The 12,795-nt window shown below is 42.8% G+C and overlaps 1 protein-coding gene across 1 annotated transcript in view; it reads right to left on the reverse strand.

Annotated features, from left to right (window-relative positions):
• The window catches only part of AGPAT5 (1-acylglycerol-3-phosphate O-acyltransferase 5), a 33,276-nt gene extending 25,189 nt beyond the window's left edge, over nucleotides 1–8,087 (reverse strand). The window contains exons 1-2 of the mRNA XM_075268428.1: nucleotides 7,610–8,087; nucleotides 1,322–1,388 (exon numbers count right to left, since the gene is read on the reverse strand). Of these exons, the coding sequence (XP_075124529.1) occupies nucleotides 1,322–1,388; nucleotides 7,610–7,828 (286 nt within the window). The 5' untranslated portion in view covers nucleotides 7,829–8,087. The remainder of the gene's footprint in view (nucleotides 1–1,321; nucleotides 1,389–7,609) is intronic.
• Between the last annotated feature and the right edge of the window lie 4,708 nt (nucleotides 8,088–12,795).

Consider the following 12,795-nt stretch of genomic DNA (forward strand, 5'->3'; position numbering starts at 1 on the left):
ACAGTACTCGCTCATCTCTACTCTCAACCACTGCTGCATTGTGGTATGAACAAGGATTGGCCTTGATTCACATGGACATAACATGCGAGTACTTTAGCAACTATGTCACAGTTTAAAAAAAAAAAAACCTCCACTGTTCTACTGAAAAGATCTTAGATTCTCAGAGAGACCTAAATTGGTCCTTTACTTCGAAATAAAAAAACCCAAAACAAACTCTGTTGAGTCTGGACTTTGCAGCCATAGCACAGATGCCAGAATCTGTGTAGAACCAGTACTAATCCATAGTGTGCTGTCAGACTACAATCTGTGACTGCTGACAGAAAGTTACAGCCTAGCAGAATATTATTGCTATAATTTCTTGTGAGGGAGCATTCACACTTGCGCCTGCTGTCCGTCTGTCGTGAACCCGCCGAAATTGCAGAAAAACAGATTGGGAATGGTTTGCAAATGGTCCGTTTAAGAACCCATTCACATCAATGGGTTTTTAAAAGCAATCCGTATGTGTCCATTTGCAGCCTCTCTGCCATGAACCCGCTTTTTGTGGAAGGACACAAAGTTTGTCCAAAAAGGTGGATTCATGGCGGAGAGGCTGCAAACGGACACCTGCGGACTGCTTTAAAAACTCATTGAAGTGAAGGGGTTTTTAAAGAGGACCTTTCATCAGATCGGCCACATGCAGTTTTATATACTGCTGGAAAGCCGACAGTGCGCTGAATTCAGCGCACTGTCGGCTTTCCCAATCTGTGCCCGGTGTAAAGCGCTATCGGTCCTGGGACCATAGCGCTTTAGTGTCAGAAGGGCGTTTCTGACAGTTAGCCAGGAACGTCCTTCTGCCTCGCGGCGCCTATCGCGCTGTACTGTGGAGCGGGGAGGAACACCCCCTCCCTCTGCTCACACAGCTTGTCCATAGACGAGCATTATCAGGAGCGGGAGGGGGCGTTCCTCCCCGCTCCAAAGAGCAGCGCGATAGGCGCCGCGAGGCAGAAGGACGTCCCTGGCTAAGTGTCACAAACGCCCTTCTGACTGTAAAGCTCTACGGTACGGGGACCGATAGCGCTTTACACCGGGCACAGATTGGGAAAGCCGATAAAGCACTGAATTCAGCGCACTGTCAGCTTTCCAGCAGTATATAGAACTGCATGTGCCCGATCTGATGAAAGGTCCTCTTTAAACGGACTATTTGCAAACTGTTCCCAATCTGTTTTTCTGCAATTTCAGCAAATTCACTGCGGACAGACAGCAGGAGCAAGTGTGAACGAGGCATAAATTATACTGATAAAATCAGATTACAGTCATTCATAGATTGCATTGCTATACCAACCTGTACATTGATGATTGGACAAATACAAAATGTTTTCTTTTCTTGGCAACTCTCCATATATCACTACCTGACAAAAGAAAAAAATAGGAAAAGAAAAGAATTTTAAATACTTTAGCATATGGAATACTTTAGAAATATTTTAGCATATGGAAACTACATGGCAATAAAAGTGTGAAAGGGCACCGTACCATTATTGTACATTAAGAAAAAAATTAATTCTAACACTTCTTAGTACACATGGGCATAAGATACTGAAGTCTTCTGACTGTGGTAGCTGAATGTGACTTCAAGGGAATAAGCAGGTCGTGCCCATGCCTGAACCTCAAGGAAATCCTGACAGGAATTTTACAACTTGTAATTTATAGAGACCTGACCTATAAAACAGCTGTACAAAATCCTTATAAGTGCAGTAAAAAAATAAATAAATTAAAAAAATTGCCTGATGTTTTCTCACATATTCAGCCTCTTGGAGACCACCAGTGAAGAGGATACATAAATTCCTATATTTATTTTACTTAAATAGCGCCAAAATATTCAGCAGCGCAGTATTGTCATCACTCACTGTCCCACATAGGACTATCTATCTGAATTCCCTAGCAGAATATCTTGGTGTTAGGAAAGCAGAGTACTTGAAGGAAACCCACACAAACATGGAGAGATCATCAAGTTATTTATATCAATAACTCATATAAATGTATCAAATTTATTAATACAGGAACATAGCACGCCAGTCTTAATACTTAACACTTGTGGGCTCAATACTGGTGCACCCTGGAAAAAAAAAAGTGCCAGAATTGAAATGTGTGCCAGTCCTGAAATACTGTAGATTTCAGATAGAACTCACTCCAGGTTTCTGGTAGGAGTACTAGTTCCCCGACCCACTCCTCCCACTTTTCTGATAAGTGACAAGCAGGCAGAACTGTGGAGTTGGGGCCAACTCTGGCTGGAGCCAGGGTCAGAAAAAAAGTTACTGACTCACTTCAAAATAAGATGATTATTTTTAATTATGATAAACATTCTTAATTATGTTAACTAATTGGTACGGTATAAGTAAAGGCATTGCACCATTATGGATACATATCCCCTATCCAAGGGAAAGGGGATTAGTATCAGATCGATGGAGGCCTGATCCACAGGTGCTCCAGTGATCAGGAGTACAAGTCACTGAAAGTCATCCTAAAGCCTCTGTGTGAATGGAGTGCCAGTGCTCTTGCATGACCAGAACTCTGTTCACATCTATGGGGTTGCGGCACTGCCAAAGATTACAGTCTCGGAAGCTCCATAGCATTTGATGGAGCATCAGTCACTCTGGGCACTCGTTTTAATGTAAAACTCAGCTTGTATTTACGTTAGGAAACTTGTCATGGCAGGAAAAAGATTAATGTTCTCCATGTATATGATAAGAGTATGAAAAGACTGGAGGATTGTATTCTTACAATGACACTACTTGCCGGCGGCTACATTCTAGGGTATTCTTGAGCACACAACATATGACTCCCAACAGTTTGGAACAAGTTCACAATTACCGCGTGTGTGCTATATATGTGTTCTTAGGTAGGGTCTTGTGACTAGCATAGCACACATCCCAAGAAAAACAATGAAATCAATGTATCATATTAGACAGCAAAACCTGGATAAATCAGCTCAGGGCAGAAAGAGGTATCTGCAGCACATCAACCTGACTCCCTGTGTGACAACCCTTTAGGATCTGCTCAGACAAAAATGTATTTTAGACATGTCACTGAAAGAAAAGGGCAATGGGAAGGAAAGCAACGAACTTCAACAAAGCAATATTGTGAGTAAAGGTAGACCTGCATTGATGAAGCCAGTTTTACATAAATATCCATCAGGGACTTTATCTAGCCCTGTGCATGCAGAATTCCCTCTAGGTCACAGGGACACACAAGGAATGTTGTCCAGATTTCATAGATCACCACAACCAGACAAGCACTACGGCCTCTTCACTACTCACCATACATAAACTTACTTGCTATTGCAGATTAGCCCCATTACTTAAATGGGACTGTGATATACATATGCGCCATCATATAGCACTTCTCATCAGTGACACTGAACTGCAGATATAATATTGATCTATCTTAGAGGACACAGTGCCTGCTTGGTCATAAATATCTTTTTCCTAGAAAATATCTAATACATCAGGCACACCTTTTGTTGTCGGTGCACCAGAAATGGAAAAGTATGCTGTAATCTATGCCAACTTCTGGCATACGTTATAATATCTATGTGGCATGGAACGTCCCATCTGCTACACAAAAGTGATAAGAAAAGCAAAAATATGATGCAACTTTTAAAAAAGTATGATAAATTCTCCCCTGTGTTTTAAAGCACTGATCCAAATAAAAAAAACATTTTACACTCGAGCAAATGGTTAACCAAAATGCAATGCAAATTGTACATTGTTAATTTTGGCACATTAGCTAGCCAAACACAAAATCAGCAGCAAAGCATATGATTTGCTTGAGGATGAGGTGACCCAGATCTCCTGATAGGAACATATTAACTCCACTGTCTACCAATCTTGTTTACAGAAAAAACAAACTAAATGCACAAACCCGCAGATTTCAGGGGGAACTGGCCAACAATGCAATATGCATATTCCTTGTAGATATAGGATGGGAGTTTATTGGGTTTTGAAAAAATATGAAGCATTTACAATGAAAGTAAAGCTGGGTTCACGCAAACCCACACGATATGATGCAGTTTCAGGCTAACTTTATATGTCCAGGCACAATCTGCATGTTAAAGGACATTACTGGTGACTGCTCATACAGTTTTATGTTTGTGTAATGACAGTAACCTCTATTACAAGATTGTCTGACCACTATATAAGCAATGCCACCTCCGATGCCCCCCTGCTACCTCGTGTCACCCCCTCCACCTCATAGATTGTAAGCTCTCCTCAGTCCCGTTGTGTGAAGTGACTATTTCTTTGTAATACCTCTTTTTGTTTGTACTTGAACTCTATAAATTGTACAGTGCTTCAGACAGAATATGTTGGCGCTATATAAATAAAATGTATTACTGTTATTTGCTGAATCCAAAGCACAGTAAAATGTAAGTGAATGGGGTTTTACAAACAGCTTAAAAAATTTGCACTAGATTCTAGTTGTGCTGCGGATTCTCAAATCTATCACTGATTTCACCCATTGCAAGTCTGAGGCTGGTAAAATAGCTTATACTGTAGTCTCAACTGATTTTACACAATATCTGCACCAAGAAGCGAGCAGTAAATACAGCGATAACTGAAATGTAAGCTGGCCATACATCTTAGATGACTGTCAGCTGAATACTCAGCCAACAGCTATTCCTCCTAACACCCTGATACACATGTATGCTCAGCCCACCATTCATGTGTTCTCAATAAGTAAGCTGAGGCTAGTCACACCTGACAGAAGCTTACAGCTGGGACACCATCAAGCACATTACATGGTTGCCAGGTCCCACCAAACCTGGAGAGTTTGGCTACCATTCATATAACAAGTACAGCCACTTTACCAACAACTAAAACTTATTGTGAAAGACTGCAAAAAGAATAATAATGTGTAAATAAAGTATATATGAAAGTCACATGCATATATGATCCCGACAATGTGACTGTGGCATGGAAGGAGGCACCTTCTACAGTCAAGGTCATTCCAGCACTATACATTACTATGACTGCTGACCTCTACACACCCAGCAGCATGCATCAACACACGACTGCCCGGCTTTGTATTATTCCTTGTATCCTTTCTACATATTCAGATGTTTCTACCAAAAGTTGCCCCTTTTTCATATTTCTGTAAAAGTGAGTGCAGTATCCTGAAGGCAATGAAACAGCTGATTTGTCTGGGGAATAGGTGTTGGACCCCAACTGATTACATACTCATAACCTATCCAGTGGATTGGTCAACAGTATGAAAAGGCTATCTGGGGTCAGAAAACCCCCTAAGGCTGAGGCCTCAGGGGACGATTCGCAGCGCTTTAGCGCTGCGTAAATAATGGCAGCGGGAACGCATCACAGTGCTTTGAACAGAAAGCTTGTTTTCCTCTGCGGACTTTCTGTTACCATTATATCTACGGGAAAGCCACCGGCGTTTCTGTAGATATAATTGGCAAGTTGCGATTTCCAAACCCACACCATTATGGAAATCTCAGTGAGTCAGCACTGCGGTTTTTACCATGAAGTGGACATGGGATTCGCATGAATCCTATCCACTTTGTAAGTACTGTAAAATGCCACAATTTTACGCCGGCCTTAAGGCTAAGGCCCCTAGTAGCAGGCAGCAGTGAAAAACAGAAGCAACAATGCACTGCGTTTTTTACTGCATCACTTTTCACAGAAAGTCCACTGAGTTTCCGCAGGTATAATAGACATGCTGAGAATTCAAAAAACTGCAATGGTTTTGGAAATCGTAGCATTTCCACTGCAGGTACTTTTTTTTGCAATGTGTGGATGGAAGTTGCTAGAATTCCATCCACTTTGCAGGGACTGTAAGACATTTACACCACGTGGAGTCCCAGCCTTGGGTTGAAGCCTCACATTGCAGAAATGCAGCTCATTTGTTGTGTTTCCTTGAGCCAAAGCGAAGAATAACTACAAAAGGAATGGGAAATATATAGAAAGTAATATTTCTACCTTCTACTCAATCCTCTCCTGGCGTTGGCTAAAGAAAAAGCAAAATATTCAACAACAAAAAAAAAGCTGTGTTTCTGCAACATGGGGGCTCAGCCTTAAGGAACCACAAAAAGTACACAAATGAAAAATAGATAAAGCGCACAACTAGATTGAAAGTTATGAACTACATAAATCTATTATGTATAAAAAATACATTGATACATTCTCCATCATGCTCAAAGAGGTTTTTTCATAGTATGATCAGTTGGGGTCTGACACCCAGGCCCTGCAAAGATCAGGCTATTTACACATTTAATGAAGAGAAAAGCCCTGCATGGACAACTTTTTTCTACTCCCGTGTTTATACTGAACCGGTGAAAACCTTAACGGACACCCAGCAGACCCCATTATATTCTATGTGTTCCGTGGGTAACAGCGGTTTTAGCGAACAGGCTGTCATTCAGATCCCTGATGGACCAAAAAAAAGGGAGACCACAGTGCAAGTATGCACCTAGCCTCATTTCAGCCTCCAGGTGGATGGGCAGCACGGCTCCTATTCTTTTGAAGTGGTGATGCAATTCCACCGCAACCATCACTTTCCAGTGAACAAGGTTACGTTGCCACTTTTATTACTTAAACAGGAGCAGCACTGCCCATCCACTAGCAGCTCCCAAAAGTGAAACAATAGCTGATCTGTGTAGGGTCCAGGTGTTTGACCCCCATAGATCACATACTAATGAACTATACTGTGGAAAGGTCAACAGTAAGAAAAAACAATTTGGGGCTAGAAAAACTTATTAATAACTGAGTAATCAAATGCCTTCAAGCTAATAAGAACCATTACTATAATCAGACAATATCGTTGCATTCATGAAAACCTATCAGTGTGAATGCAGGTCATTCCAACATGACAATGCAGCTGTAATAGTTGTGTCTCACTAAAGTGTTTAAGAACTAAACATCGTTCCCCTCCATTGTGTGCTGTTCTTGTCACATTTGCTACAAACCGGCTTAGATTTCAGTGTGCACACGCACGTGCCATTAGAAGCGCACACAATTTATGAGGAGATGTGCAACTCCTGACAAATGAGGCACATACTTCACCATTAGTGCAAGGGGTATGGAGAATGGCGCTGAACATGTTAATTTCAGCAGGGCTACGTGTGTGTGTGTGTGTATATATATATATATATATATATATATATATATATATATATATATATATATACACACACACACACATATATACATATGTAGGGTTTTTTGGCAGGACATTTTAACAGGCTGCCAAAAAAACTATCCTATAGTTGTCCATTTTCATGGATCTGTCTATTGACTTAAGTCTAGGAGAGATCTTTGAAAACCAATACCCCGGAGACACAAAACAATTTGAGTTAATTTTTCACAGCCTTTTTTTTTTTTTTTCCAATGTTCATCATGTACATAAGGGGAGACTTTCGGCCAGTTGTCTAGATAGCACATGTATAGTTTACAGAGGACAACACTTCCTGGTGCAGTACAGACACTACTGATGTACAATACAACACTTCCTGGTGCAGTAGATAGCACACTAGTATACTCTGGTGAAGTACAGCTTGTGCACAGTGCCCACAGTATCTCCCACCACCCACCCCGGCCCATACATGTGACCCCCGCAGCGCCCTGACCTGCACCCCGGTGTAGTGCTGGAAGAAGAAGAGCACCATGCTCTGGTAGATGTTGTAGAGCCGGTCGTCCCCCCGCCGGTATAAGCTCTCAGGCAGCACAAGGCTCAGGGCCTTCCAGCACCCCCATGTCAGCAGGTAGGTGGGTGCCGTACCCAGCATGACAGTGGCAGGGAGCATGTAGCGCAGGGAGTAGGTGTGCAGCACAGCGGAGAGCAGCATGGTGCCTGGTCTACCTCTCACCCGGAGAACACACTTGTGCCCTACACTGCACCTACTGACACCCGGCAACACGTGAGGGGGAGGGGCTGGGGTGGAGACCCCGTGCTGCACGGTGACAGCTGATTAAAAAGAGCAGCTGCATTTCCCAGGCAGACGGAGCTATGGCGGACATGTGTCCTGAACTCCACTGTGAGACCAGGCCGCCGAGAGGAAGGACCGGGTCACTAGCTTCACAGCACGTTCAGTGGCCACCGCAGGAAAGGCGGAGCTTCCAGGGACAGGATTTAGAGCGATGTGACGTCACACGTAGTAGGACTAGGGCGCCATCTTTTTTACTGGCAGGCAGTCATTCTAAAGGGTAAGGCAGAGAACTTGTGCGTGATGACGATTACTAGTGGTGAAGGAACTGGAAGGACAAATACTGGAAACTGGAAGGTCCTGCTGTGTAGCTGATATTGCTTTCCAGCTCATAGGTTGCTATGGGCAACAACACCACACTTTGCTTCTCACCAGCTCTTATGTATCTACGGTATCTTATTTCAGTGTCTTCTTATTCCAATCTTACTTATACATATGAATTATATGTTGGCATGCCAAAGGTATGGTGTGTGCGTTGGCTGACAAGAATAGTGGTTTTGGATTACATTTGTTATAATGTGTTATTATGGGATGTTCAGTTTATTACCTGTACACAGCTTAGCCCCGCCTGTCCCCGAATGCATTTTCACATTGCATTTATTACTATTATGCTTACTTGTATAGCACCATCATATTCTGCAGCGCTTGACAGATATTGTCAGTCACTGTCCCATATAGGGCTCACAAGCTACATTCCCTATCAGTATGTCTTTGGTGTGTGGGAGCAAACCCACACAAACACAGGGAGAACATACAAACTCCTTGCAGATGTTGCCCTTGGCAGGATTTGAACCTAGGACTCCTGCAAGGCTGCAGTGCTAACCACTGAGCCACCATGCTGCCCGTTCATTCATTGCAATAAAAGTAACATACTAAACAGTATACACCACAATCGTACATAATTAAAGATTTTTAGGTCAGCGTCACGGCAATTTATATGCAATCACTGAACCTAGCCATAAAGGGAATCTCACGGTATTTCCACCATAAGGGGGCACTCACACTACCACTGGTGACTATAGTGTACACTGCTAGTGTCTGTTACAAGATTTTAACAACAGAGACTTTCAGAACTGTCATAAATCCGTTAAAAAAATCACATTGATTTCAATGGGATTTTATCTGTTCTGTTTTGCGGACACAAAAATCCAGGGTGCAGGACTTTTGTGTCTATGTAAAATAACGGTTTTATGACGGACAGTAAGCGTCCATTATTTTTTTTACCTTAAAGTCTATGGATAACAGACTTTTATGGACAGTCATCAGTCAGCATCCATTATTTTGTGAACGTTTTCTTTCTGAGCATGCTCAGAAAGGTCAAGACAACTCTGAGGATACAAATTTATTTTAACGCTAGGTTCACACCTGCGTTCATCTGTCCGTTCTGAGCTTTCCGTCTTCTGCATGCCAGAAGTCGGAAAGTTCAGACCGGGTGCGGCGGTGAGCGTTTTATGCTCTCCGCCGCGAAACTGGATTTTTTTATCCGGACACAGAGTACTGCATGTCCGACTCTGTGTCCGGATTATAAAACCCGGTTTCGCGGCGGAGAGCCTAAAACGCTCACCGCCGCTCACGGCCGGACATCTCTCTCACCCATTCAAATGAATGGGTGAGAGAGACTCCTGCAGGTTTCCGTCTCCTGCCTCTGTTTTAGGCAGGAAACGGAAACCTGAACTACGGAGTTCACAACGCTGATGTGAACGAGCCCTAAAATGTATATTTATGTAAAAAATTATGTTTTATGCACAAAAAATATACAATGTATATGTAAAATGTAAATAAAGGTTATTTTATTAAATATATATATATATATATGTATTTGTTTTAAATTAACAAACAAACAAGAGAAACAGAGTGAAAGGTGACTATATGGTTTCTTTAACCCCTTCCCGCCGCCGGCATATTTCGATTTTCGTTTTTAATTTTTGACTCCCCTCCTTCCAAACACAATAACTTTTTTATTTTTCCACTCTCTGAGCCATATAAGGTCTTAATCTTTGTGAGACAAATTGTTCTTCATGTAATTATTCTGTATAATGTGCTGGGAAGCTGGAAACATTTTTTGAATGGGGTGGATTTGAAGAAAAAATGCATTTGTGCGACTTTCTTATGGGCTTCAGTTTTACGGCATTTAAAGAGGACCTTTCACCGATTTGGGCACAGTCAGTTCTATATACTGCTGGAAAGCTGACAGTCGCTGAATTCAGCGCACTATCGGCTTTCCTGATCTGTGCCCCGGGTAAAGAGCTATCAGTACCGGTACCGTAGCTCTTTACAGTCAGAAGGGCGTTTCTGACAGTCAGTCAGGTACGTCCTTCCTCACAGCAGCACCTATCGCGCTGTACAGTGTGAGCGGGGAGGAACGCCCCCTTCCTCTGCTCACAGTGCTCGTCCATCGTCAAGTATTATCAGGAGGGGAGGGGGCGTTCCTCCCCGGTCTCAGAGCACAGCGTGATAAGCGCTGCTGTGAAGAAGAACGAACCTGACTGACTGTCAGGAACGCCCTTCCGATTGTAAAGAGCTATGGTACCGGTACCGATAGCGCTTTACCCGGTGCACAGATCGGGAAAGCCGACAGTGCGCAGACTATATTCTGGGAATTTTGGATTGCCAACACCAAAGCCATTTCCTGGAACTGATGAACCTCCTATGCCTTTTGTGGCTCTTGGCGATGAGGCCTTCCAGATATGTGGAAAGTTTCTTAAACCATTTTCCAGTTGTGGACTCAACTACCAGAAAATAATCTAGAATTACAGATTGACAAGAGCCAGGCGACTTGTGGAATGAGCGTTACTAATCCTCACTTCAAAACAGTGTATTTTAACCCCTTAGCGACCCTTGACGTAACTGTACGTCATGGGTCGCATGGGGATGTATGGAGCGAGCTCACACGCTGAGCTCGCTCCATACACGGCAGATGCCGGCTGTATAATACAGCCAGGACCTGCCAATAACAGCAGCGGTCGGTGCCCGAGCCGATCGCTGCTGTTAACCCTTTACACACTGCGGTCAAACGCGACCGCAGCGTGTAAACAGCGCAGGCGGCATGGGCGCCGCCATGTTTCCCCGATCGCCGCCCTCCTGAACGTCACATGAGGGCGGTGATTGGTTGCTATGACAGCCAGAAGCCTATTGAAGGCTTCCAGGCTTGTCTCTGCACTAGATCTATTAGACGATGCCAGAGGCATCGTCTAATAGAAGTGTTGCGATTCTGCTATTCACTGCAGTACTGTAGTATTGCAGTGAATAGTATGAGCGATCAGTCCCCCTAGGTTTCAAGGTACCTAAGGGGTCTGATCATAAATGTAACAGAAGAAAAAAAAAAGTTTTTAAAAGTATTAAAAAAATAAAAAAAATATAAAAGTTCAAATCACCCCCCTTTCCCTAGATTAGCTATAAAAGTAATTAAAGAACATTAAACATAAACATATTAGGTATCCCCGCGCTCCAAAATGCCCGAACTATTAGAATATTAAAACATTTATCCCGTACTGCGAACGGCGTAGCGGCAAAAAAAATAAAAACAGCCAAAAAGCGTTTTTTTCAACACTTTGCCTCCTATAAAAAATTGAATAAAAAGTGATCCAACCATCAGATCTTTCCCCAAATGGTATCAATAGAAACGTCATCTTGTCCCGCATAAAAAGACACCACAACCAGCTCCATACATGGAAATATGAAAAAGTTACAGGTGTTAGAACATGATGACACAAAAATTTTTTTCTATTTTGCAAAGTTTATCATTTTTTTAAAAGTATCAAAACATTTCAAATACTATATAAATTTGGTATCACCGCGTTCGTACTGACACGTAGAACACAGGTAACATGTCATTTGTACCAAACAGTGAACGCTGTAAAAATTAAACCCATAAGAAAATGGCGCAAATGCATTTTTTCTCCAATTGCACCTCATTCTGAATTTTTTTCCAGCTTCCCAGTACATTGCACAGCATATTGAATGATGCCATTACAAAGTACAATTTGTCCCGCAAACAATAAGCCATCATGTGACTCTGTGAACTGAAAAATGAAAAAGTTATGGCTCTTGAAATGTGAGGAGGGAAAAACGAAAATGCGAAACCAAAAAATGGCCTGGTCCTTAAGGGGTTAAACACTGCAATCCAGCTGAACCCAGAAGCTGTGGATGATGATGAAAGCCTATGTGGTCCTCCATAACCTTCTGCTTACAAGAAATCAGTTGCTAGTTGACACCCAGGAACTGGAGTGTAGGTGACATTGTCTCCACTCATCTGGCCCAAGATCAACAGTTGCTATCAGCCGCATGAGGGACAATTCTGCACCACTTTTTTTTTCCAAAGCAGGTTTAATGAAGCGGCAGGAAACTTCCTGTGCTCATTGCTGGTTAATTAGCATATCAATAAAAGCAGGCTAATTCAAAAACGGCTGAGAGGATTACTAAACAGAAGACATGTCTGGAATAGCCTTTCTAAAGGCTATGCAAATATATGCTTAGTTAAAATCACTAGAGCCAATGATAGAATTCCTTCAACCCCTTCCCGCCATCCGCCATACTAGAATGGTGGATGCCGGGTGTTTAACTATGGCAGCGGCCCGGAAGCCGGGCGGCCGCCATAGCTGCCGGGTCTCTACTGTTTTATACAGTAGACACCCAGCGCTAATGCCTGCATCCAATCGGGGGCATTAACCCCTCCGGCGCCTCTGTCAAAGCTGGCCGAGGTGCCATTTTGATTGTACCAGAAGTCTTTACTGCATAATGCGGGGTTATAATCTGGTCTCTCAGCCTCTCACTTCTACCAAATCAATTCTCTCTAGACTGCGCTGATGAAGTCCAACCAGACAGAAACA

The sequence above is a fragment of the Leptodactylus fuscus genome, chromosome 3 (assembly GCF_031893055.1).
Source record: "Leptodactylus fuscus isolate aLepFus1 chromosome 3, aLepFus1.hap2, whole genome shotgun sequence".
In the NCBI taxonomy this organism is placed as follows: Eukaryota; Metazoa; Chordata; class Amphibia; order Anura; family Leptodactylidae; genus Leptodactylus; species Leptodactylus fuscus.